Source organism: Salvelinus sp. IW2-2015, linkage group LG15 (assembly GCF_002910315.2).
Source record: "Salvelinus sp. IW2-2015 linkage group LG15, ASM291031v2, whole genome shotgun sequence".
Classification (NCBI taxonomy): Eukaryota; Metazoa; Chordata; class Actinopteri; order Salmoniformes; family Salmonidae; genus Salvelinus; species Salvelinus sp. IW2-2015.
Window position 1 is genome coordinate 61,962,733 of NC_036855.1, and position 21,334 is coordinate 61,984,066.

Genomic DNA, 21,334 nt, shown 5'->3' on the forward strand with positions numbered 1-21,334 from the left:
TTTGTTACACAACAAAATGCCAGAGATGTTTTGAGGGAGTGTGCAATTGGCATGCTGACAGCAGGAATGTCACCCCAGAGCTGTTGCCAGAGAATTTAATGTTAATTTCTCTACCATAAGTTGTTGTTTTAGAGAATTTGACAGTATGTCCAACTGGCCTCACAACTGCAGACCACATGTAACTACGCCAGCCCAGGACCTACATGTTCATCTGAGACCAGCCACCCGGACAACTGATGAAACTGTGGGTTTGCACAACAGAAGAATTTCTGCACAAACTCTCAAACCATCTCAGGGAAGCTCATCTGCATGCTCAACGTCCTCACCAGGGTCTTGATCTGATTGCAGTTTGGCATCGTAACCAATTTCAATAACCACTGGCACGCTGGAGAAGTGTGCTCTTCACAGATGAATCCCGGTTTCAACTATACCGGGCAGATGGCAGACAGTGTAGTGTGTATGGTGTCGATTGAGTGAGTGGTTTGCTGGTGGCGGTGGGGTTATGGTATGGGAAGGCATAAGCTACAGACTGAGCGCAATTGCATTTTATCTATGGCAGTTTGAATGCACAGAGGTACCATGACGAGAGCCTGAGGCCCATTGTCGTGCCATTCATCTACTGCCATCACCTCATGGTTCAGCATAATGCACAGCCCCATGTTGCAGGGATCTGTACACAATTCCTGGAGGCTGAAAATGTTCCAGTCTATGGCCTGCATACAACAGCATTTTCCAGTTCCCGCCAATATCCAGCGTTTTTCGCATAGCCATTGACTGATTTCCTTTGAACTGTAACTCAGTAAAACATTTGAAATTGTTGCAATTTGCGTTTTATTTTTGTTCAGTGTACATGAATGCACAGTACTGAGTCGATGTTCAAGGGTACGGGGAAATGGAAGTAGATATGTACAGTTGAAGTCGGAAGTTTACATACACATTAGCCAAATGCATTTAAACTCAGTTTTTTCACAATGCCTGACATTTAGTCCTAGTAAAAATTCCCTGTCTTAGGTCAGTTAGGATCACCACTTTATTTTAAGAATGTGAAATGTCAGGATAATAGTAGAGAGAATTATTTATTTCATCACATTCCCAGTGGGTCAGAAGTTTACATACACTCAATTAGTATTTGGCAGCATTGCCTTAAAATTGTTTAACTTGGGTCAAACGTTTCAGGTAGCCTTCCACAAGCTTCCCACAATAAGTTGGGTGAATTTTGGTACATTCCTCCTGAACGAGCTGGTGTAACTGAGTCAGGTTTGTAGGCCTCCTTGCTCGCACATGCTTTTTCAGTTCTGCCCACACATTTTCTATAGGATTGAGGTCAGGGCTTTGTGATGGCCACTCCAATACCTTGACTTTGTTGTCCTTAAGCCACTTTGCCACAACTTTGGAAGTATGCTTGGGGTCATTGTCCATTTGGAAGACCCATTTGCGACCAAGCTTTAACTTCCTGACTGATGTCTTGAGATGTTGCTTCAATATATCCACATAATTGTCCTACCTCATGATGCCATCTATTCTGTGAAGTGCACCAGTCCCTCCTGCAGTAAAGCACCCCCACAACATGATGCTGCCACCCCCGTGCTTCACGGTTAGGATGGTGTTCTTCTGCTTGCAAGCATCCCCCTTTTTCCTCCAAACATAACAATGGTCATTATGGCCAAACAGTTCCATTTTTGTTTCATCAGACCAGAGAACATTTCTCCAAAAAGTACCATCTTTGTCCCCATGTGCAGTCGCAAACCGTAGTCTGGCTTTTTTTATGGCGGTTTTGGCTTCTTCCTTGCTGAGCGGCCTTTCAGGTTATGTCGATATGGGACTTGTTTGACTGTGGATATAGATATTTTTGAACCCGTTTCCTCCAGCATCTTCACAAGGTCCTTTGCTGTTGTTCTGGGATTGATTTGCACTTTTCGCACCAAAGTACGTTCATCTCTAGCAGACAGAACGCGTCTCCTTCCTGAACGGTATGACGGCTGCGTGGTCCCATGGTGTTTATACTTGCGTACTATTGTTTGTACAGATGAACGTGGTACCTTCAGGCGTTTGGAAATTACTCCCAAGGATGAACCAGACTTGTGGAGGTCTACATTTTTTTTTCTGAGGTCTTGGCTGTTTAAAGGCACAGTCAACTTAGTGTTTTTAAACTTCTGGCCCACTGGAATTGTGATACAGTGAAATAATCTGTCTGTAAACAATTGTTGGAAAAATTACTTGTGTCATGCACAAAGTAGATGTCCGGACCGACTTGCCAAAAGTATAGTTTGCTACCAAGAAATTTGTGGAGTGGTTGAAAAATGAGTTTTAAAACTTCTTATGGCTGCAGGGGCAGTATTGAGGTGCTTGGATAAAAGGTGCCCATTTCAAACGGCCTCGTACTCATTTCTTGCTCGTACAATATGCAAATTATTATTACTATTGGATAGAAAACACTCAAGTTTCTAAAACCGTTTGAATTATATCTGTGAGTAAAACAGAACTCATTTTGCAGCAAACTTCCTGTCAGAAAGTGAAAAATCTGAAATCGAGGCTCTGTTCCAGGGCCTCCCTAATCATTTGCTTGAAATCTATTAGTATACATGCACTTCATACGCCTTCCACTAGATGTCAATAGGCTGTGAGAGGTGAAATGGAGTGTATATATATTTCTATGGTCAAAAGAGAGAGCTTGGAATGACAGGACCCCAATTTCCTTTGTTCAGGAAGACGCGGAAAGGACTTCCGCATTGGCTTCTGAAAAGCTTTTGTTATAGACAGCTAATATCTCCGGCTTTGATTTTATTTGATAAATGTGACAATATCATCGTAAAGTATGTTTTTTCAATATAGTTTAATCAGATTATTGAATTTTTTTCGGGAGTTTTGGCGTGTTCCGTTCTCTGCGTTTGTTGACGATGGACAGCTTCGCGCCACTTGGCAAGTTTTGCTTGCAAATTCGAGAGGGAAAAAGGACATTCTAAATCCAAACGATGATTGTTCTGGACAAAGGACCACTTGTACAAGATTCTGATGGAAGCTCAACAAAAGTAGGACCCATTTATGATGTTATTTCCTATTTCTGTCAAATGTGTTGTTGCGTTTTCCGCCTTGATTTTTGGCGCTGTCTCGCTATAACGTAAGCTGCATGCCGTACTAAAGTTATTTTTAGAATTCTAACACGGCGATTGCATTAAGAACTAGTGTATCTATCATTTGCTGTACAACAAGTCTTTTTTAGTAACGTTTATGATTAGTTATTTGGTCAGAATAGGTGAGTGTCAGAAATATATCCGGAGATTCTGGAAAATATTTGCTACGTTTTCACAATGTATAACCACGGATTTCAGCTCTAAATATGCACATTTTCGAACAAACCATATATGTATTGTGTAATATGATGTTATAGGACTGTCATCTGATGAAGTTTATGAAGGTTAGTGAAATAATTAATATCTTTTGCTGGTTTTGTCGCTATCGCTACTGTTGCCTTGAATCAATGCTGTTGTGTGGTTGGCTATTGTAGTAAGCTAATATAATGCTATATTGTGTTTTCGCTGTAAAACACTTAAAGAATCGGAAATATTGGCTGGATTCACAAGATGTTTGTCTTTCATTTGCTGTACACCATGTATTTTTCATAAATGTTTTATGATGAGTATTTAGGTATTTCAATTTGGTCTCTGTAATTGTTCTAGCTGCTTCGGTGCTATTTCCGATTGTAGCTGCAATGTAAAACTATGATTTATACCTCAAATATGCAAATTTTTCGAACAAAACATAGATTTATTGTATAACATGTTATAAGACTGTCATCTGATGAAGTTGTTTCTTGGTTAGTTTGGTTGGTTCTTGGTTGGTTGGTTTTGTGCAAGCCACCTGTGCTGTGAAAAATGTCTGTGCTTTTTTGTATTTGGTGGTGAGCTAACATAAATATACGTGATGTTTTCGCTGTAAAACATTTTAAAAATCGGACATGTTGGCTGGATTCACAAGATGTTTATCTTTCATTTGCTGTATTGGACTTGTTAATGTGTGAAAGTTAAATATTTCTAAAAAATATATTTTGAATTTCGCGCCCTGCACATTGCGCGGCTGTTGTCATATTGTGCCCGACTTCGGGCTTGCAGCCCAAAGAAGTTAATGACTCCAACCTTGGTGTATGTAAACTTCCGTGTGTGTGTATGTATGTCTGCTTAGTTGTGAGCAGTTATGGTATATGATACATACAGCAAGAGGGGATTATTCTAGTTCATATGCAAATTAAATATTCATATGCATATGAAAATATTGTCCCAAGTAAGGGTTTGTTTTTACAGGGAAAGGTGCTCAAATTTCAGGCAATGCTTTTAGTTATTTCAATATGTGAATTAACATTCAGTTGGTTTAAAGTCAGTTAACCTAATTTAATGGACATGGAAATGTGTCAGTTCCCTCTCTCTCTATATATATTTGAATCTCCCGTCCTCTCTTAGCTCCATGATCGCCAGCACTTTGTGGAGAACAATGACATGTACTCGCTGCAGGATTTGATTGACATCTCCAGTGGCAGACTCAGCTGCTCTCTCACAGAGATCCACACTACCTTTGCCAAGCACATCAAACTGGACTGTGACGTGAGTTTTATACTGTACTTGTCTATCACAAAGGTGAGGAAGAACAGGCATCATTCTGGGGAGAAAACCAATTGAGCCTGCAGATGTTTTACTGAGCTGTAGAGACCTGTGATACTGACCTGTACCCTGTCTTTTGACCTCTCCAGCGGTGCCAAGCCAAAGGCTTTGTTTGTGAGCTGTGTAAGGAGGGAGACATCCTGTTCCCGTTTGACAGCCACACCTCAGTGTGCCACGACTGCTCTGCTGTCTTCCACAGGTCAGTCCCCTATCTGTAGACACCAGATGAGGCTGATGGGAGGAGCTATAGGAAGATGAGCTCATTGATACCGTTCCATTCCATCCATTACAAACACATCATGCATATGGTAACCACATGTTTGACTCTGTTGCATTTATTCCATTCCAGCCATTACATTGAGCCAGTCCTCCTATAGCTCCTTCCACCAGCTTCCACTGGCAGACACGTTTATCAGTGTTCATGTATATTATCAGTGATTGGTTGACACTTGCCTTTTTTCCTGTGTGCTGTTTCTCTTTAGGGACTGTTTCTATGACAATTCCACAACTTGCCCGAAATGTGCCCGGATGACCGAACGCAAGCACGACGATCCGCCGGATCCGAAAGACAAGTAGCCCTGTCGATCTAACCATGTCACTGTGACTGACAACCTGTGGGAGTGGCCATGGCACTTTTTCTTATGTTGAGGACCATCAAGACATTTTTATGACACAAACATGACTAGCTTTCCCTCTTGCTCTCTCTCTCTGTTGTTTTGTGGGGATGTTGTTAAGTTACTTTGTTCCAGTTCAGTGGACTACAGAAGATGGTAGCAGGATACAAGAGTTTTATATGATCCGGTAATGAAGTGTGATACTCTGAGACTGGCTGCATTGTATAGCCCACAGAAACGCACCCTGAGCACTAAACCAATGTTGTACAGTATGTGTGTTACTGTGTGAGAGTACTGTATGGGCATCATGTTGCAGGCATGAATTGCAATGTGGGTCACATAACTGTCTTTACTTCTTAACAATCAAATATCTTTAACTACCTTGAAGTAGGTGTTAAATTCCAAATTAATCTAAACAAATCCATTTAACAAAACTACCATTCACCTCCAGGCCTTAACTGACATTGATAACAAGAGCCAGGTATTTCTAGTGAGGTTAGGTCGTAGCTCTTCAAGACTTCCTCCCTGAGGGCATGAGGTATTTCACCCCCCTGTTGTTAAACAATGCGTCACGTGATGGACAATGACACTAAAATAGTTTTTTATTGTTTATTTGTTTAAACACCACAGAATTATCTGCCTGAAACACTTAAGAGAACATGTGGTTTGTATGTTATGTCTTAGGGAACTTTAATGTAGTACCTTTTTTTACAGTAGAATTATTGGGCAGCCATGTAAACAATGTCAAGAGGCTAAAGTGAAGGAGAGCTCATTATGATGTGCTGATTAACTATATCTTAAGTTGACACACTGTGTGCTGACATATTTGGAATTCTAATTGAACACTGCATTTACCCATTGATCGTGTGATCTATTTACAGTATTTTTGTGGGGGGTTTTGCAGCCTGCCTCAAGGTATGGCACATTATTTTCAGAGATGAGAAAGCTGACAAATGATACTTCTGGACACATGAACATGTTGATGTTGACAAATTATTTGTTTTAAAATAATGAGTATTTGGCTGTGTTAAGTTTTTCTCTACATAATGATCTTCATAACATGCAAGTGTAATGTTCCATGTGTTAGTGAAAATCCAGATATAAACATGAATTGTAAGATCATGTGAAGTTAAGCATGAATAATGTATTAATAAATTCTATGTTGTGAGGAGTTTTTTCGCTGACACTGTGGCAGCCTTTGCCAATTTAGCCCTTGGCTCCCGGCCTGTGGCAGAGGCTAATGCAAATGTTACTGTGTACCTTGGCCATACTGAATGCTGTTTTGAACAGTGTACCAACAAACTGTATTTAAAAAGGAACCAACAAACTGTATTTAAAAAGGATTGAGAGGGATTGTTTCTATCTGATCATCGTGGAAAATGTGACCAGTGAATGAGGGGATTCAATTATCTGGCCCGGTGGGAGGAGTTTGTTTAGTTGTGCGTTCGTTTTGGACCCGGGCTGACTCCCGGGCGTGAGCCAGTTGCCCCCAACCTCAGTGGTTCAAAGCCCACGGCTCCAAAGAAAAGTGACATAGCCTACGCTAGATCAAACACGTGGAGTAAAGAGTAGGATTTGGTATTTTCACATGCAGAAGTGATTTATTTTTCTAAAAACGCTTTATCTGCCTTCCCATCCCAATGAAAACTAGTTAGAAAATTCGAACATATATCTTATGGACAGGATATGTAAATGTATAGACCTTGTTGGCAACCTTACAGATTACTGTAAGGTTTTGAGAAGGGCGCTCCTTCACCGCTTTTGCACGTCACGGGCCATTGACAGGTGCACCGCGGCTCAGGTTAATAGAACTCCCTCATTTTCATTACCGTCACTTGTTATCATTCCACGCATATTGACCAATCGCAAAGCAGCAGTCCGGTCCTTCGAAGGACCCGATGAGGTCGTGGGTATGCACGAACATAAATACAATAAAATGTGAATACTTTAACTCGAATTAATTGAATGTCCTTATTGTACAATTCACAAAAAGAATGATTGACAGCAGTGATACATGCATAGATACATATTTGTGAATGTTATTTTTTGTTTGAATTATTTTACGTCAGGCATTATATACGGTTGTTGACTTGGTTTATCTCACTCGGCGTAATCGTAGCTAGTTTTAAACTGTTGATGCTCGGGAGTTGATCCACCGCAATAGCGGGGATACTCTGCCTGCTCCAGCCGAAGTATGGTTCACATGATGGGGCTGCTTTCAGTGAGTGTTGTGCCCCTGCCGAACGAGGTGCAGGCTTGGGGCAGAGGCTGCGCAACCATCCATGCAGCTTTTCGCTATAGTAACTTTAGCTCATTATCGAAGGTAGGGTGTCATTTATTTAAATAATGCCGTCCGCCGTCAACTTGCAAAAGAACCATGTCATGCTATCACACAACATTGATGACAGATTTACAATATATTTAAAAATGCAGAATTAAGTCTTGTTTGCCTTTACTTGATGAACTTTGTTATAAAGAGTTTCTTACATAAAGATCCCTTCCTTGCTTATGAAACATTTTCCCCCTCATTAATTTCATAACATAGCGAGTTGCTGCGTTCTGTAGGGAAGGGGGCGTCTCAGCTGCAGCAAATTGTGAGTCATGACTAGAAGCGATCACTTCAGTTTTGATCAAATTAACGTCAGATTAGATTTTTCTTAGCAGGTTAGGATAATTTATTCAGCAGGTTGGGAGAATTAACCTATAATTTTAGGATAATTGGGTTAAGGTTAGGACAATTTGTTAGCGTTAGATAAAATGCAAAAAAGTTTAGCAAATTTACTTTTGACGTAAATTTGACCAACTGGATCCTGTCGCAACGGTCTCGGAGCTTTTCGTATTATTCTAGCCTTGACCCAAATTGTGTGAAACATTCAAAGGCCTTTTGCCAAATCGATGCTTTTATAGCCTAACATAAATTCAATGAGTTAATCTGTTTATTAAGGACTTTAATATTATTTACTGTAATAATAATCAGTTTGCCTGCTTCAGTTATTATGTGTGGATGTGTTGTATATTCAATGAATAGTAAAAGGGATAAAAAATGATGCACACCCAAAAATGTTTTGTAGAGGGGCTGACTAACGGAGAGTAAACTATAAAAAGAAAGTCGGTTGCTATACCCATTTAAATGTTTTGTAGAGGGGCTGACTAACGGAGAGTAAACTATAAAAAGAAAGTCGGCTGCTATAACCATTTAAATGTTTTGTAGAGGGGCTGACTAACGGAGAGTAAACTATAAAAAGAAAGTCGGTTGCTATACCCATTTAAATGTTTGGGATCATAATTAGAATATTCAGTGAATAACATCTATTCAGTCTTCAACTGTGTATTGTTGAATATCAGTAGCCTATTGCAGATATTTTAACCCTTTCGAATATGAGATTCAAGGTAGGCTGTGTTAATCCAATCCTGCTCTCTCCTCAGTGTTCTGCATTAAAACGAATCAATCCCATGGGATTAAATCAATGCACTTTCACATTGGCTCGATTGCTCAGTTTCAAACCCCCACGAGGTAAATCACTCTAACACCAGGAATATGTTGATGTTATCATCTATGCATGTAATGACCATGGCAATTACAGATGACTGTGCAATTCATTTTTGTTGTTGTTTGATTGCGTCCTACATCTTTAATCCCTATGCTAATTCCGTGTTTTAATTGCTTCAGGATTTGAGAAGTTCTTCCCAAAGAGTGAGGACACTCCTGGAGTGAACAAATCATCTGAAGAGACCGGAGGTATGACTAATGGCCTATATCCTGTCTCTCTACTGGCCCACTCTTAAAACACTGGGATGTCAATGATGGACAGCCAGTTGTCTGGGATTTAATTTCCTGTGTCATTTTGCTTGTTTAGATGAGAAGACCAAAGAGCCAGAATCTCAGGGCGGAGGAGAAGAGGGACCAAATGAAAGTGGCGAGAGAGAGGGGAAGAGAGGCGGAAGGAAGGATGATTCAGACTGGTGGACACGCTTCCAGGTCTGTTTCAAAGCCTCCACTTTCTACAGATCAGACATGTAAACAAACAAGGTGTGCCTGTTTTCTCCACAGCAACAGCACTCTGTCATCACTCATGTTTGATTTTCCACCCCTTAATCTACCTGATCTGAACCAGAGACACTACATAAACACGTCAGTCAATAATGCCTTGTTTGGCAGCGTGTTATGTAATTGATGAGAGAGGAAAGTTTAAAAAAAGTTGTGTTTCTATTTCTAAAGGGCTGCTGTGTAAGAGGATAAAGGGTCACCTTTTATCATACTGCTAATGGGGGGGTTGACAGTTTGCATGAGAGGGAGGCAGACGCTGGCCAGAGCACCACTCTGCTTGCTTCCACTCAGACACTGTGTCTGTGTGTGTTCGCTTGTGTGTGTGTTGATGAGACTTCTGTATACATCATTTCCTCTCATTGTTTTCTCTGAATCTGACAGAATGATTTCCCCTGGGATGAGAAGACCATGCGCAATGTCGCGATCGGATTTGCCGGCATGGCCTCTGCGTTCCTGTATTTCTACTTCCGAGAGACTGGGAAGGAAGTCTCCTGGAAGGACTTTGTAAATAGCTACCTGGCTAGAGGACTGGTGAGAGACAGGGGATATGGTTACTTTTCTTCACTAGTTACTATGTAATAACATTTTATAAGACCAATAAGTAAAGTATTATTGAATGTGTTTTCATGCCTGGAGCTGTTATGTCATTGTTTGTGTGTGGAACAGTGAGTCTGAGGTCTTCATTCTTTGATGTGTCTGGTGACAGGTGGACCGTCTGGAGGTAGTCAACAAACAGTATGTCAGAGTCATCCCAGTGCATGGAGTCAATACGTCAGAGGTGGTATGTACCAAATAATCACAGGGGAGACATTTGGGAGCCTTGTTTTTTTTACACTATCCATAGGTCCCCTTTCTTTGGAATTCAAGACATGTACAGAGTTTACAAGTTAGTAAGATATGCATTTGGATTTAGATGTCTTATGTGCTTATGTTCCATAATGTTTTGCTTGGAATTTAACCAATGAGGAATGCCAACAGTTGTAAGTGTGTTCACATCCCCTTGTCTCTCTGTGTGTCACAGAGCTACCTGTGGTTCAACATCGGCAGCGTGGAGACGTTTGAAAGCAATCTAGTGCTGGCCCAGCAGGAGATGGGCCTGGAATCTACACACAGAGTACCTGTGATCTATGGAAGCGAGAGCGACGGGTGAGACATCATGAGGTCTAGGCCATGGGTAGGTGAGACATCATGAGGTCTAGGCCATGGGATGGGTGAGACATCATGAGGTCTAGGACATGGGATGGGTGAGACACCATGAGGTCTAGGACATGGGATGGGTGAGACATCATGAGGTCTAGGACATGGTGATGGTGAGACATCATGAGGTCTAGGACATGGGATTGGTGAGACTTGAGGTCAAGGACATGGGATGGTGAGCATCATGAGGTCTAGGACATGGGATGGGTGAGACATCATGAGGTCTAGGACATGGGATGGGTGAGACCCATGAGGTCTAGGACATGGGATGGGTGAGACATCATAGGTCTAGGACATGGGATGGGTGAGCACTTCATGAGGTTAGGACATGGGATGGGTGAGACATCATGAGGTCTAGATGGTTGACATCATGAGTCTAGGACATGGGATGGGTGAGACATCATGAGGTCTAGACATGGGATGGGGAGACCATGAGGTCTAGGTAATGGGAGGATGGAGAGCTGTGGGAACAGGAAGACTATTTGAATGTTGTTCAGATTAGGAGCTGTGGGGTTGGAGCTCATTTGAAGGTCCTCTCTATCATGCGCTCACTGACCCTGGATATGTTGATAGATTGATTTGGCCCTTAATGCTAATCTCTCCTCTCTTTTATTTATATATAGTACTTTCCTGATGAGCATCTTCCAACCCTGTTGCTGGTTGGCTTCCTGCTCTTCACCATGCGCCAGGGACCAATGGCAGGGCGTGGCGGAGGGCGGGGCAACCTTCAGCCAAGCTGGAGATCCTAGAGTTTGTCAACTCCTGAAGAACCCCCGGCAGTACCAGGACCTGGGGCCAAGATCCCAAGGTAACTCTTTCCTTAGATCACATACCAGCATCTGAAACACTACTCAGATTACCCTGTTGTACAGGATGACCCACCAAGAGAAAAAATAGCAGTGTGTTGGATTTCATGGCCATGTCAGGAAAACACTGTGCAGTTGAATTTGTCTATGCAGAATGACAAGCTGAGATTATAGTTAATTGGCTGTTTGTTTGCATAGACATTTCCTTTGCATCTCAGTTACCACTGCACTCTAACCTCCAGAACTCACAAGAGTGTCCACTTATACCAGCTATGACCATGTGCTTCCCAGGGTGCAGTGTTGTCGGTCCCCCGGACAGGGAAGACCCTGCTAGCCAAGGCCACAGCCGGAGGCCAATGTCCCTTCATCACCGTCAACGGATCTGAGTTCCAGGAGATGTTTGTTGGCGTGGGCCCAGCCAGGTGAGTACTACCCCAGGGAGAGGGAGGAAGACGACAGTTGGATTACAGGGTGGATTTCTGTTAGCTTTTCCTCTTTGTCTAAATATTTGCTTTGAGGCACGCACTTGTTTCACTCCTCTATGGCAATAAATACATGACTCTCTGAATCATTGTTTGACATGAGTTTTATACAATAAGAATGATAAACTTTGCTAAGTGTTGATTTGTTGTGCTGTGGACCTACCCAGTAATGTAACCCATGCCTTTCCTTTTTCCAGGTGAGGGATATGTTTGCCTGGCCCGTAAGAATGCTCCCTGCATCCTGTTCATCGATGAGATAGATGCTGTGGACAGGAAGAGAGGCAGAGGGAACTTTGGGGACAGAGTGAGCAGGAGAACACACTCAACCAGCTGCTAGTGGAGATGGATGGTAGGTCTGGTTTGGTGGTCTTACACTGGTAAATGAAGGTTAAATGAAGCAAAAAAAAGGGAAATGATTCCAAGACACGCAATGAATGTGCCATGTTTAATTAACCATAGTTATCGGTGTCCTGTTTATTATGTGACCCTTCTATTATTATATTTTTTTATTTCACCTTTATTAACCAGGTAGGCTAGTTGAGAACAAGTTCTCATTTACAACTGCGACCTGGCCAAGATAAAGCATAGCAGTGTGAACAGACAACAACACAGAGTTACACATGGAGTAAACAATAACAAGTCAATAACACAGTAGGGGAAAAAAAATGAGTCTATATACATTGTGTGCAAAAGGCATGAGGTAGGCAATAAATAGGCCATAGGAGCGAATAATACAATTAGCAGATTAACACTGGAGTGATAAATCATCAGATGATCATGAGCAAGTGAGATACTGGTGTGCAAAAGAGCAGAAATAAATAAATAAAAACAGTAAGGGATGAGGTAGGTAAATTGGGTGGGTTGTTTACAGATGGACTAGTACAGCTGCAGCGATCGGTTAGCTGCTCAGATAGCAGATTGTTAAAGGTGAGGGAATAAAAAGTCTCCAACTTCAGCGATTTTGTGCAATTCGTTCCAGTCACTGGCAGCAGAGAACTGGAAGGACAGGCGGCCAAATGAGGTGTTGGCTTTTGGATGATATATACCTGCTGGAGCGCGTGCTACGGGTGGGTGTGATATCGTGACCAGTGAACTGAGATAAGGCGGGCTTTACCTAGCATGGACTTATAGATGACCTGGAGCCAGTGGGTCTGGCGACGAATATGTAGCGAGGGCCAGCCGACTAGAGCATACAGGTCGCAGTGGTGGGTGGTATAAGGGGTTTTAGTAACAAAACGGATGGCACTATGATAAACTGCATCTAGTTTGCTGAGTAGAGTATTGGAAGCTAATTCTATACAATCTTAACTGTTTATTTCATCACTTCTCTGTTGGTTCTGTAGGGTTCAAACCAGCACTAACGTGGTCGTCTTGGCTGGGACCAACCGACCAGACATCCTGGACCCAGCACTGATGAGACCTGGGCGCTTCGACAGACAGATTTACATAGGTACAGTCAGTCCACTCCATAAATAAAGTCTGTGTGGCCTGGAACTGTTTATTTCTGTCATAGCTCTCTGTTCTGTCATAGACTCTGTTCTGTCATAGCACTCTGTTCTGTCATAGCACTCTGTTCTGTCATAGCACTCTGTTCTGTCATAGCTCTCTGTTCTGTCATAGCACTCTGTTCTGTCATAGCACTCTGTTCTGTCATAGCACTCTGTCTGTCATAGCACTCTGTTCTGTCATAGCACTCTGTTCTGTCATAGCACTCTGTTCTGTCATAGCACTCTGTTCTGTCATAGCTCTCTGTTCTGTCATAGCTCTCTGTTCGTCATAGCACTCTGTTCTGTCATAGCACTCTGTTCTGTCATAGCACTCTGTTCTGTCATAGCACTCTGTTCTGTCATAGCACTCTGTTCTGTCATAGCTCTCTGTTTCTGTCATAGCATTCTGTTCTGTCATAGCACTCTGTTCTGTCATAGCACTCTGTTCTGTCATAGCACTCTGTTCTGTCATAGCACTCTGTTCTGTCATAGCTCTCTGTCTGTGTCTCGACTCTCTGTTCTGTCATAGCATCTGTTCTGTCATAGCCTCTGTTCTGTCATAGCTCTCTGTTCTGTCATAGCTCTCTGTGTCTGTCTAGCTCTTCTTGTTTTCTGTCATAGCACTCTGTTCTGTCATAGCTCTCTGTCTGTCATAGCTCTTGTTCTGTCATAGCACTCTGTTCTGTCATAGCTCTCTGTTCTGTCATAGCTCTCTGTTCTGTCAATGATCTAAATACTGTAGTAGGTACAGATAGTCTAACTTTTGCAGGACATAATCTGTGTCTACCTGTCGCCAAAAATCAACACAGCCATTGTTACAGACTATCAGACAATTCATTGGCCCCTCTTTCAGAGTCCAGCTTTATCAGTACCTCACACATACAGGGCTGCAGGTAGCCTAGTGGTTAGAGCGTTGGACCGAAAGGTTGCAAGATTGAATCCTGAGCTGACAATGTACAAATCTGTTGTTCTGCCCCTGAACAAGGCAATTAACCCACTGTTCCTAGGCCGTCATTGAAAATAAGAATTTGTTCTTAACTGACTTGCCTAGTTAAATAAAGATAAAAAAATATATATATTCTAGATATAAGCCACAGTATGTGGATGCTGCTACCTAGCCGCTGTACGGTATACACAATGCTGTCTATTTCTACAGTAAAAGGTACTTTAACAGTGCTTTATCAGTGTGTTCAGTACTGTCATTCAAAGAGCGTAGCTTACTTGGATTAAACATAGTTTACCTGGATTGAACATGGTTACCTGGATTAGAGTCCCCAGGATTAACGTGGTATTAGCCTTTCTTTCGTTGCTCTGGTGTTCTGGCTCTGCTCTCTGACAACTCTTCCTCTCTGGTCAACAGGCCACAAACAGAATGTGTTTTCTGCCCTGTCGTTGGATTAGCATCTTCAGCGCAGTCTATTGAGGGATTACCCAGCCTGAGCCGGCCGGCATAGCTCATGACATTAGCACGCTATGTCTGTCAAGTTCCGCCTCTCCTGACCTGACCCCCATTACCATAGTAACGAGCTAACCTGGCCCTGTGAGTTTGGGGAAAGGAGTTTGACCTGAACAGGAAAAACTCAGTGCTATAAATTCTAACTAGAGCCCAGAGTTTTTCGCTGTTGGGTCCTGTGGTCATTGAGAACTCCTGGTCCATATTCTAGTCCCAGACAGCCCTGGCTGAAATTAATGTGGTTAATATACAGAGGCTTTTTTTTGTCACCTTTCCTTGGGTAGTGAAACCACTTCCTACAGCCCTTGCCGACATGATTAGAATTTGACATGACCCCATTTCAGCAATGCAGTAAAAGCTTGCCTGGTGTTTGTCCTCGCAATTAGTCCTTGTTATCAAGCCATTTTAGAAGTGGAAACTTGAAGTGCACAGAGATAAAAAAAAAAAAAAACATTTTTGGTCACATTCTTGGCAAAAGTACAGGTGCAGAAGCACTGACTGTGCAAAATGTTTTTGCCATCAGTACTATCATAACTTGCCTAATTGCGTTATGTCAGCTGTGTGGATGTGGTTGTACCCTTTGTGAGTGAGGTGAGATGGCTGATCTAGGTTATTTCTTATGGCTGGGATCCAGTTTCCCCCCAAGTCCAGTCCAGCTGTACAATGGTAGGCAGCTCTGACCTAGCCTCACTGGCCTGCATTCTTCTGTCTGTCATGGAAACTAACTGCAGCCTGAGCGAGAGCTTCTATAAACCGAAGGGTTATGTAACCGGGGGACAGTAACCATTAGGGATAGGAGGCAAGCTGCTCCCCTGGGCTCTCTGACTAGGGTGTCAATATTTTCCCTCTTCCCCTACAGCCTGAGCCAGTGATCCGTCCCCATAAATATGTTACACTTCCTCCCTGTCAAACCTGATCCCCATCTCTTTCCCTTTCTATCCCTACTCTAATTCAAATTCTCTTTCTCTCTTCTTCTCCTCTCAGGTCCACCAGACATAAAGGGCAGAGCGTCCATCTTTAGTGGTCCATCTGAGGCCTCTGAAGCTGGACTCCAGTATAGACTCTGAAGCTTTGGCCAGGAAACTAGCTCCCCTCACACCTGGCTTCACTGGTGAGTGCAGGGCCAGGTGTGTTTGTCTGTGTGCACGTTGACAGCTAGCTGTGTAAGGGATATTTGGGAAATTAAGCCCTTTATCTACTTCCATAGAGTCAGATGAACTCATGGATACCATTCTTATGTCTCCGTGTCCAGTAGGAAGGAAGTTAGAGGTGGCTTTGCAGGCCAATGCTAACTAGCATTAGCAAGACTTTGACTTTGCACAAGCTTTACCCAAATACTTCCAGTCTTTGTGATAATCTAGTTAGAATTTGCTCGTGAGGGAAGTAGATAAAGGGATTAATTTCCAAAATCCCGAACTATCCTTTTAAAAGTAATGATGACATTAACACAGTACATGGTTCTGTCAACATACAGGAGCTGATATTGCCAACGTGTGTAATGCGGCCCTGATAGCAGCACGCTACCTTAACGAGTCTATCAACGTCAATCACTTTGAGCAGGCCATCGAGAGGGTCATCAGAGGTAAGCTACTGTCACTGACTGGGGGATGGTGGGGGGAGTGGATGTCAGGGGTCAGGGCTCCAACAGGGAGTTCATCTTTGGAATGTAACTGTCAGACTGACTGGTGTTGACATGACCTTCCTGCCCTGTCTGTCGGGGCCAGTGAGGCCACTCTTTTACTCCTGAACAAGTGACCAAGCCCCCTCCCCTAACACACACATGTGCAGCCTTGAGACATGAAACTCACACACACTTTGTGGTTGTAAACATGCCCTCCTTTCCCCCCAGGCCTGGAGAAGAAGACCCAGGTACTACAGCCATTAGAGAAGACCACTGTAGCATACCACGAGGCTGGCCATGCTGTGGTGGGCTGGCACCTGAAACACGCTGACCCTCTGCTCAAGGTGTGCGGCCATCTCCTCCCCTCTTCCCTCCTCAATAACATTCTCTTCTACCCTCTCTTCTATTACCTTTTATCCCCACCCACTGTCTCTTCTCTGTTCTTACTGTCCCTGTTCTACCTACCCTACCTATCCCTCAATTTCACCCTGAGCAGAATATAGGCTCTTACCTGTTTGTTTCCTCTCCTGTCCCAGGTGTCAATCATTCTCCGGGGGAAGGGTTTGGGGTATGCTCAGTACCTCCCTAAGGAGCAGTACCTGTTCACTCGGGAGCAGCTGTTTGACAGGATGTGTATGATGCTGGGGGGACGTGTGGCAGAGCAGGTCTTTTTTGGGAAGATCACCACAGGGGCACAGGATGACCTGAGGAAGGTCACGCAGTCTGCCTACGCACAGGTAAACGCATGCGCGCGCGCACACACACACACACACACACACTCTAATTAACCTCTCTCTCTCCCCCTCGATCCCTCAGGTGGTTCAGTTTGGGATGAGTGAGGTGGTGGGCCAGGTGTCTTTTGAGCTCCCCAGGCAGGGAGAGATGGTGATGGAGAAGCCTTACAGCGAGCCCACGGCCCAGCTCATAGACCAGGAGGTCCGCTCACTCATCGACGCTGCCTTCCAACGCACACAGCAGCTCATCACTGAGAAGAGAGACGTGGTAGAGAAGGTGAGGGGGATAGAGAGGGGTACGTAGGAGAGAGATGGTGACAGAGGAGGGACATATGGAGAGGGCTAGAGAGAGGTGGTCCAAATCTCTTAACCCTAAGAGGGGTCCCGCATCCCGGAGTCGCCTCTTCACTGTTGTTGAGACTGGTGTTTTGCGGGTACTATTTAATGAAGCTGCCAGTTGAGGACTTGAGGCATCGGTTTCTCAAACTAGACACTAATGTACTTGTCCTCTTGCTCAGTTGTGCACCGGGGCCTCCCACTCCTCTTTCTATTCTGGTTAGAGCCAGTTTACACTGTTCTGTGAAGGGCGTAGTACAAGATCTTCAGTTTCTTGGCAATTTCTTGCATGGAATAGCCTCTATTTCTCAGAACAATAATAGACTGACGAGTTTCAGAAGAAAGTCCTTTGTTTTTGGCCATTTTGAACCTGTAATCAAACCCACAAATGCTGATGCTCCAGATGCTCAACTAGTCTAAAGAAGGCCAGTTTTATTGCTTCTTTAATCAGAACAACAGTTTTCTGATCAGAACAACAGAATGAGTTTTTCCCCACAAAAGGGATTTATTACAGACAGAAAAAGTCCTCAGTTTCAAAACTATGGAATCATGTAGTAACCAAAACAAAATGTATTTTGATTTATTTAACACTTTGTTTTGGTTACTACATGATTCCATATGTGTTATTTCATAGTTTTGGGGGGGGGAAAACCTCTTCAATGAGTAGGTATGTATGAACTTTTGTCTGGTACTATATATCTCCATAGCAACGCCAGCCGAGCCATGCTTACTTCCACACCCCTGTAGAAACCCTGTAGAGGGGTTTTGGTTTCCACTTCTCAGAATAGAGGGTATTTGGGTTTTGGGAGAAGTAATGAGATGATGTCGTACCGATCTGCATTGCACTTTCTGAAGGTTGTTTTTGAACCTTTTACTGCTGAAAATAAAGGTGTCACTACTTCACTCAATCTCAGTATTTCTGACCAGTTTTGGAACTCCGCAATTACCTACGTTGATTCATGGATTTATACAAAAAATGAGCATTGTTACACTCCGGACCATATGTATGAAAAAATATATTTCTACTTCTATGCCTAGTTGTGTGGGTTACCGTAAACAAAAAATATGATGTATTTAGAGTATATTCCAGATGTCTTGGTGTAGCCTAAACTGTGTTTAAATTCCAATCCTGCTTTTCTGCCTGATTTGACTGACTACTGGTTCTTGTGGCTCAGTTTATCTAGTGATCTTGCTTAAAGTACTATAAGGAATGTGTATATGACTGTTTCAATGCAACAACAAAAAAGTCAACACTAAAATACATCCAGAAATGTTTAGTTTGCTATGTGATATATTATCAACATCTGACATTCACCAATAAAATCAGAATTTATGTCCCAGTGTGAATGCATATCTATGAGTTGTTATTATTAGTTATCTGACCTCACAGTGCTGTAAGGATGACTTAAATCAGGAGTATTTGTGCCACTGGTTATACTGGATGTGAAATCCCATTCCATAGGAACAGGGGGCACATTTTGATTTGATTTATATACAGTAGTGTACAGGTAACTGCCAAAATGAAGGAAACACCAACATAGTGACTTAGTAGAGTGCATGGTCACCACGAGCCAGAACAGCTTCAGTGCACCTTGGCACAGATTCTACAAGTGTCTGAAACTCTACTGGAGGGATGACACCATTCTTCCACGAGAAATTCCATCATTTGGAATTGTTTCGGTGATGGTGGTGGAAAATGCTGTCTCAGGTGCTGCTTCAGAATCTCCCACAAGTGTTCAGTTAGGTTGAGATCTGGTTACTGAGATGGCCATGGCATATGGTTTACATCGTTTTAATGCTCATCAAACCATTCAGTGAGCACTCCTGCCCTGTGGATGGAGCCAAAAAGAATGGCTTTCCCAGCAAGATTATGCATGAGCCTCAGCATGATGGGATTTTAATTGCTTAATGAACTCATGAAGGACACCTGTGTGGAAGCATCTGCTTTCTATATACCTTTTATTACTCATTTACTCATTCCTCGTGTTTCCTTTATTTTGGCAGTTACATGTACACAGTCCATGCCTCTGTGTGTTGGTGGCTGGTGGCACCTTAATTGGGGAGGATGGGCTCATAGTAATGGCTGCAACTGAATAAATGAAATGGTATTTGTATTTCTTATGGATCCCCATTATCTGCTGCCAAGGATACCATTCCATTCACTCCATTTCAGCCATTATTATGAGCTGTCCTCCCCTCAGCAGCCTCCTGTGGGTCCTATATATATGGTTCATATAAATGTGGCTACTTTGCTGTTATTCTGGCTGCACTTTTTGATGTGACTGTAAATTAGCCGTAGTTGGCTAGCTAGCAAGCAAGGGATAAGACGTTGCCAGCCAGTATGGCAATGGAACATTTAGAACGACTGGGTTGCTTCTCTGTCATAGATACAGAACAAAAAGGCTGAACGACTGGGTTGCTTCTCTGTCAACAGAACCGATAGAACGAACGACCAGCCGGCTTGGGTAGCAACCCTAGATTTGTGTCGGGAAGGATGAATATCTGTATCTTGTCGAAGGATGAAATAGTATGAATAAATTCATCGAAATAAGGTTTTTAATGAAATTGTCAATCATTATTTGAATATCAAATCTAATTTTATTGGTCACATACACATGGTTAGCAGATGTTATTCCGAGTGTAGCGAAATGCTTGTGCTTCTAGTTCCGACAATGCAGCAATATCTAACAAGTAATATCTAACAATTCCACAACAACTACCTAATACACACAAATATAAGTAAAGGGATGGAATAAGAATATGTACATATAAATATATGGATGAGCAATGACCGAGTGGCATAGGCAAGATGCAATAGATGGTGTAAAATACAGTATATACAAGATATGTAAACATCATTATTAAAGTGGCATTAATAAAGTGACTAGTGATCCATTTGTTAGATTGGCCAATGATTTTAAGTCTGTATGTAGGCAGCAGCCTGTCTGTGTTAGTGGTGGCTGTTTAACAGTCTGATGGCCTTGAGATAGAAGCTTTTTTTCAGTCTCTTGGCCCCAGCTTTGATGCACCTGTACTGACCTCGCCTTCTGGATGGTAGCGGGGTGAACAGGCAGTGGCTCGGGTGGTTGTTGTCCTTAATGATCTTTTTGGCCTTCCTGTGACGTCGGGTGCTGTAGGTGTCCTGGAGGGCAGGTAGTTTGCCCCTGGTGATGCGTTGTGCAGACCGTACCACCCTCTGGAGAGCCCATAATATGTTGGTAACCCGTTGTATACAAGTGATAAAGCCCTCGAAGCCGGTGTTTGGAGGATATTTTGGCACGGGTTGCCAGCCCTCCACTTCGTCTCGGGCCTAACACCTGTACCAATATATCCTCCAAACACCAGCTTCTTGGACATTATCACTTAAATAATGCACGCTCTAGAATGTACTTCAAGCCAATCAGAAACAAGTATTAAAAAACGCCATGGTATAAAGCTGTTTATGGATATGTGTATGACTGTATACTGTAAGTCTATCTCATTCCCCACTTTATTCTGTTCTGCCCTCTATCTGCTCAGTTAGGAACCTGCAGTCACGATTTAAAAAGCAGACATTTTAAACCTCTACAGAGCTGCCAGAGCCCATTGATTTTGGCGAAGCTGACAAGAGTAAATTAAAGTTATTCCTTTGAACATTTAAACATTATTGCTATTCAATACTTCTCTGTCCACTGTGTGATTAAGTGTGTACTCTGAAGTATTTCAATGTGGTTTCAATTGAACTGTTTTCATGTTGCTGATGCTGGTTTTCTTCCACAGTGTTCCTGGCAGGAATCCGAGAGAGTTTGTTTGTTTGGTCTGTTGAGCATAAATAATGGAAAGTTCAGACTGCTGTTCGTAATACCCTATCAGACAACCTACAGCTGCACAATGTTTGGTTAGTGCTCTAACGCAAAAATCCCCC

At 42.8% G+C, this 21,334-nt stretch overlaps 1 protein-coding gene and 1 pseudogene across 1 annotated transcript in view; both read left to right on the top strand.

The window, feature by feature from the left end:
• Nucleotides 1–7,223, top strand: part of LOC111974213 (differentially expressed in FDCP 8 homolog) — a 17,798-nt gene extending 10,575 nt beyond the window's left edge. The window contains 3 exon segments of the mRNA XM_024001864.2: nt 4,455–4,595; nt 4,742–4,851; nt 5,135–7,223. Coding sequence (XP_023857632.2) covers nt 4,455–4,595; nt 4,742–4,851; nt 5,135–5,228 — 345 coding nt within the window. The 3' untranslated portion in view covers nt 5,229–7,223.
• Nucleotides 7,224–7,320: 97 nt separating this feature from the next.
• Nucleotides 7,321–18,777, top strand: LOC111974212 (mitochondrial inner membrane m-AAA protease component AFG3L1-like; annotated as a pseudogene).
• Nucleotides 18,778–21,334: the final 2,557 nt, after the last annotated feature.